Source organism: Priapulus caudatus, unplaced genomic scaffold (assembly GCF_000485595.1).
Source record: "Priapulus caudatus unplaced genomic scaffold, Priapulus_caudatus-5.0.1 Scaffold1213, whole genome shotgun sequence".
Classification (NCBI taxonomy): domain Eukaryota; kingdom Metazoa; phylum Priapulida; class Priapulimorpha; order Priapulimorphida; family Priapulidae; genus Priapulus; species Priapulus caudatus.
This window is the reverse complement of record NW_014578274.1, coordinates 39,248-45,718: the sequence shown is the minus strand read 5'-3', so window position 1 is coordinate 45,718 and position 6,471 is coordinate 39,248. Positions and strand designations below refer to the sequence as shown.

General features: G+C 47.3%; 2 protein-coding genes across 2 annotated transcripts in view; one reads left to right on the top strand and one right to left on the bottom strand.

Annotated features, from left to right (window-relative positions):
- Positions 1–6,471, top strand: part of LOC106815829 (mRNA cap guanine-N7 methyltransferase-like) — a gene marked incomplete in the record, with an annotated part of 36,246 nt that overhangs the window by 21,618 nt on the left and 8,157 nt on the right.
- The window catches only part of LOC106815830, a 5,346-nt gene continuing 1,474 nt past the window's right edge, over positions 2,600–6,471 (bottom strand). The window contains exons 2-3 of the mRNA XM_014820348.1: positions 3,187–3,361; positions 2,600–2,790 (exon numbers count right to left, since the gene is read on the bottom strand). Coding sequence (XP_014675834.1) covers positions 2,707–2,790; positions 3,187–3,361 — 259 coding nt within the window. The 3' untranslated portion in view covers positions 2,600–2,706. The remainder of the gene's footprint in view (positions 2,791–3,186; positions 3,362–6,471) is intronic.

The following is a 6,471-nucleotide window of genomic DNA, read 5'->3' as shown; positions in this document are numbered from 1 at the left end:
CGCGTATTTGTCTCAGATTCGGTATTTCGCAAATACCGTATTTCATAAATGCGAGGTCTCGTGTGACGAGGCTAATCTTTCTTTACTTTTGTCAAATGTTCGCAGCTATGTTGTTTATTTCTTAACGCGATCCCTCCATTTTACGCCGAGCGATTTTTTTATCCTCATTAATCTGTTAATACGGGATTGCACTATAGCCTCGTTCACACGAGACTCGTATTTATATGAAATACGGTATTTGCGAAATACCGAATCTGAGACAAATACGCGGCCCGAGCGTTCACAACGCTGATTCGCGGCTCCAGAAATACGGTATTTGCGAGCTGCGACTGCTTTAAACAATCAAAGCGAACAATGCGAAATCAACAATGCAATGCGCACCAACTGGCCGATAAAATACGTAGACGGGTCGCTCGTTTATTTTTCCCAGTCGACATAACATAGCGAAGAATTTAGCCGCCTTCTGATTGGTTCTGATTGGTTCAATCCTGCCTCCTGAATTGCTTCAAAAAACAGCGCGTGTTTGCTTATCTAGCATATGTCATGTACCTGTTTCTTATATATCCTCTGTGGCGTGTGGATTAGCACACCGCCGTTACGTGTGAAAGGTCGTGGTTCGAATCCCGTTTGGTTTTAATATTTTTTTGTTTTCTGTATTTTTCTATCTTTATCATTTAACTATTGTTTTCTAATTAACCGGAAATATTTGCATGATTGATTTACCAACAATTAAAATATTTTAATGAAAAAATTTTTTTAATAATTTATTTCATTTATTAGTGTTCATTAAATTAATTAGGGTTAGGGGTTAGGGTTAGGGTTAGGATTAGGGTTAGGGTTAGGGTTAGGGTTAGGTTATTATTGGCAAAATAAGTCGCAATTCTTCGCATATGTTACAAATGGTCGTTTGTCTCTGTCAAAGGCAAAGCAAATCGAAGCAGCCAATCAGAAGGCCTAAATTCTTCGCTATGTTATGTCGACTGGGAAAAAAATACTCGCAGACTGGTCAGCGCTCGACAGTTCACTCGCATTACACTGGAACTGTCGAGCGGCGGGACCAGTCTATAAAATCGTGGCTCAGAAATCCGGTATTTAGCGTTCACACACGAGGAAATGGCGCGTCCAAGAAATCCGGTATTTCTCAGGCACGGCAAATTTATCGGGGTCTGGGAAGTCGCGTATTTACATCAAAATACGGATCTGTTTACATACCGTATTTCTTGGACAGCGCATTTTGCCTCGTGTGAACGCTAAATACCGGATTTCTTGCTACGTGTGAACGCGGCTTATATATAAGTATAAATATAAGTATAAATGAATATATATATATATATATATATATATATATATATATATATATATACATATAAGACTAAGAGAGACGTAAGGTAGTGTAGTCGCTGGGTTATTCTGTTGCCAGACAACTGTGCGCTCATAGGTAAATGCTATATGCGCCGTGTAATTGCTTGACTAAATTTACAAATACGATAATAAAATGAGAGTAGACTGATGTTGGTTACAAACTGCCGTTTCACGATATATTGTAGGTTCAAGGATAGAGAACATGGGTCCCAATAAAACCATTGTCATTTACATCAATATAAATATTATATCAATATAATAGGGTTAGTGGGTTTAGGGTTAGGGTTAGGGTTAGGCACATTGCTTTTATTGGGACCCATGTTCTCTATCCTTGGGCCATATTGTATACTCACTAAAACAAACGTCGTACAAATTACACAGGGTAGAAGATAGGTTTCACAATGCACATACACTTTAGTCACAAAGAGAGGAATACACGAGAGCCCCGTTTTCTTCCGCGCAAGCTCTCTTATACCCGCCCTTCGTAAACTGAGCCGGGAACATCTTACCAAATATGTCTCTCCCAATCACTCGCCGACTACAGGAACGGTAGAGGGTTGGAATCATAGCGATGGTCAAGTTTCTAGGAGTGGGAACGAGGGGACAGCCAATGGCGAGAAATGATGGTACGTGTTTACGCCTTTCCGAACCCTCTCTCGGCCACGTGGATCGCCACGAACGTAGGTGGCATAGGTTTGACGTAGGTAATGATGTTGGATGTCCGATAGATTACGCAGCAGGGCGGCCATCAGTCCTTCGGGAAAATATCCTCATTTTCGGCCAATGTGCATATGTTCAGGGTGGAACAGCTGTTTTAGCATCTGAAGTTGAAACCAGTTCTTTTGCCGACGGTCGCCCAACTAATGTAGTGATACGGCCACGGTGTTATCTCCAAATGTAATTATCATTGCAAATGACACATACTATGCGGACAGTGGGCCGCCACCATTGTGTAATCTAGTTTGTAGCCGAGCTAATGTTGTTTTACTGCGGAAAAGTTTTAAACATATTGGTGTGTGTCCATTAGATAAATCCGTCTTCACTGCCGTGGTGTGGTGAGATATGATTACGCGGGTCGTCACTGGCAATAGTGTAAAATGAGCTTGTGTGTGCTGGTGCTAAATGCGGTCGCAGAATGACATTAGCGTTGCTACAGTAGAGTCAGAAAACATATGCTTTAGGAGAGAGGGGGAGGGAGAGAGAGAGAGAGAGAGGAGATTGTGGGTAAGGGCGCGAAAAGGGAAAATAGGAAGGGATAGCAGATGATAAAGGTGACTGTAAGATATATAGGGGAAGATCATTATAAAACGCCAGACAACCGTCTTGACTCTAGAATGAAAGATTTTAAATAAGCTCACCGATGACATCTGGAGGTCGTAGTGCCACGTAAGGAAATCCGCCATCTTTGTTCTTCTGCTCGGCCAAAACCTAGAGGTAGAGGTATATGCCATTAGCCGTCATGGTGGTGAGAGAGGATTTCACCACGATGCATGGATCGTAATAAGGATAGTAACCTAATAGATAATACTGTCATCTGTATCTTGCATCATTGAACTATATACTACGCAGTTCTGTGAATGAAACAAAGTATGTGTCAGTGACTCAATTGCGCAGGACAGATGTCGAGGTAGTTATCGGTATATGTCCGTAATAGTGCCATTGTGGGCTGGTAATGTTGCCACTCGGATCTGCACCGAACGTTTATACATTGGGTTTTGTGAAGCCTTTCTGAGTAACACATATATAATCTACGTAAATAACTTAAGCTGCACGAGTGAATGTCTTGTGCGTGTTATTATAATTCACCACTTGCCATTCCCTCACCTCCTCGCATGCGAACTTATAATGGCCGTATGAGTCTGCGACCTTGAGTCTCTGCTGTTCTGCGGGATCTTGTGGTCTCACGGCATCCGTCTCAACACTAGGGCCCTCGTGTGACTTGGGCACGGAAACTTCATACACAGAGTCTGAGCTGATGACTATGTAGACACCTACGTGGAAAGTAGACGTAATCGGGTGTCAAATAATATGTAGTTACGCGAGGAATGAAGTGTATATTTAGGAGAAGTGTGGAGCCGAAAGCAGCAGAGCGAGGCACAATGTTAGCACTTGTAAAAATCTTAGATATTGCTTCGATCAGGTGGTTGCTTAAGGGCCGGACACACTAGGCGATTTTATCGGGCGACTCGATCGCCGATGAAAATCGCCTAGTGTGTCCAGTCAGTTGCCGCCGATTTAGTCGCCCGATTTAGTCGCCCGATTCAATCGCATGGATCAAAACGTTTTGATATTATCGGGCGATTATTTCAGTCACGCGACTAAATCGCGTGATGTGTCCACTCGACTGGCGTGATAGAATTGGGCGATATTATCAGGCGATAAAGTCGCCCGATTAGATCGCATTAAAATCGCCTAGTGTGTCCGGGGTTGCAGGGAATGCAAAATATTTTTTTCAATACCGGTCAATGGGTTCAACCGTAAGCTGACTTGTGTCGTACCAACTTTGCTATTTTTCGTTGTTTGCAATGAGCATTGAGTGCCGAGTAGTGGGAAACAGTGCGGAACAATAGGTCTGGCATACTAGTAAAATCTGTCGGACCTGCCCTAAAAGGGTGGACACACTAGCCGATTTTTCATGCGGTCTCGCCGGTCGGCTGAGCCGGCCTTCTCGACCGCACGAAAAATCGGCTAGTGTGTCCACCCCTTTAAAGATGCATTGAGTCGGTCCGATGCCGATAGGTTCTACAAATTTCGGATAGAGATGTACTCTCTGCTTACTGTGACGTTTTCGCGCCATCTATCGGGTGAAAGTGAGGTGCACTGAAAAACTTGGGCAATTGACTGATGTAGAACTCTGATGGTAGATGGAGGGAGGGGTGTAGGTATACATGGGTAGTACATGGCCTAGAAGAGGTATACGGAAGGTAAGGTGATCGACGGGCTAAGTGCGGTGGGGGTGTAGAGTAGAGGAAGAAGGATGTACAGAAGAAAGGTATATGATGAGGACGTAGGTACACGATGTAAAATATTTGTAAGGGTAAAGGAAGGGGAGAAGCTAGAGCAGGCGAAAGAAGGTAGGAGTAGAAAGGTGAAAGTGTGAAGGCGGGACACAAAGAAAAGAAAGTAGACGAAGCAAAGGCTGGGGCGGTAGAAAGGAGGCAATAATGCAGATGGTGAAAGGGTATAGGTAGAGTGGAGAAAATGCGGTAAATCATGGGGTAGCACTTAAGATGATAGAGGGGGTAGGGGAGGAAATTGCAGAGGGGAAAGGGGAGAAGGCAAAGGTGGATAATGGGGATGTACGGCACATAATAGAGGAATTAGAGGAGGGGAGTTAAATCAGCACATAATAGAGCAAAGTAGTAAAAAATACGAGCGTGTGATACGCGTTTTGTAGCTAGTGTCACGTTAATATTCGGTGGTTCGAATTTAGGAATATCATGCTGAATATTAGTGCAAGCGCGAGGGCTTATAGCAACTATAAGTAATGAACGACTTCTCGGTACATTTTATGTCTCGCGTGAAAGTGAGGAATCGCGACCCAATTTGTTGAAGTTGTGTCTTGCATCGGCCACGTGATGCTATTCTGGTATGGCCTTGATCCTGTCAAAGACCCTAGGGTCTGATGAGGAGGAGACACCGAACACAGTAGCGGCTTCGCAGCGTCGATCACGCCGCAGTGAGCGGCCAGTTCCTGGAGAGGTAAGGAGGGAGACAAACGAAACCAGTATCGGCTTGATCACGAGCGGATCACGCGTGAGTGGATTCTGGAGAGGAGGAGGAGACACCGGCGATACACAGTGGAGAGGGTTGGAGATCCAACAGCGAAGTCACAAGCGGCACGAGGTTGGCTTCCTGGAGCAGGAGGAGGAGACACGCGAACACCAGTTACACGGTTGTCAACGCGAGTCACCCGCGTGAGTGGATTCCTGTAGAGGAGGAGGAGACACGCGCACACACACACAGTAGCGGTGTCCAACGCCGCGACGTGGATCCCTGGAGAGCGAGGATGAGACACGCGAACACCAGTAGCGGTTTTCACGCGATCACGGCCCGCGAGTGTATTACCTAGGAGAGGAGGGAGGAGACACGCGGAACAACAGTAGCGGTTGGTCAACGGCTAGTCGGCGAGTGGATTCCTGGAAGAGGAGGCGTGAGCACCGAACACAGTACGTTGTGTCACAGCGATCGACGCCGCGAGTGATTCGGGCTAGGGAGGAGGAGGAGACACGGCGAAACACAGTAGCGGTTGTCCCACGCGATCACGCGCGGAGTCGCGATCCTGGAGAGGAGGGGGACACGCGAAGCACAAGTAAGCGGTTGTCACCGGCGCGAGTGGATTCCTGGAGGAGGAGGAGGAGACACGCGAACACAAGCTAGCGTTGTACACGCCGACCTCATGCAGCGTGACGTGGATTCCTGGAAGAGGAAGAGGAGACAGCGCGCAATACACAGTAGCGGTTGTCACACGATCACGCACGCCCGACGTGGATTCCTGGAGAGGAGGAGGTGCACACGCCGAACACAGTAGCCGGGTTGTCACAGCGAGTCACGGCGCGAGATGGATTCCCTGGAGAGGCTAGGGGGAAGACACGCGAACACAGTAGCGGCTTGTCACGCGACCACGCACGAGTGGATTCCTGGAGCAGGAGGAGGAGACACGCGAACACAGTAGCGGGTTGTCCACAGACAGGCCCATCCAATTCTCAACAGCCGCCCGATCACGCGCAGAGTGGATTCCTGGAGAGGCAGGAAGGGGACACGTAACACAGTACGGCGTTGTCACGCAGACGCCGGACCCGATCACCACGCGCGAGTGATTCACTGGAGAGGAGGAGGAAGACACGGCGAACACAGTACGTTGTCACGGATTCAGCACGCGCGAGTGGAATTCCTGAGAGGAGGAGGAAACCACGCGAACCACAGTAGCGGTTGTCACAGAGATCACGCTCGAGATGGATTCCTGGAGAGGAGGGAGGAGACCACGCGAAAACACAGTCAGCGGTGTCACTGCGATCACCGCGCGACGTGGGATTCCTGGAGCAAGGAGGAGGGCAGACACAGCGGAACACAGACGATTGTCACGCGATCACAGCGCCTGAGTGATTC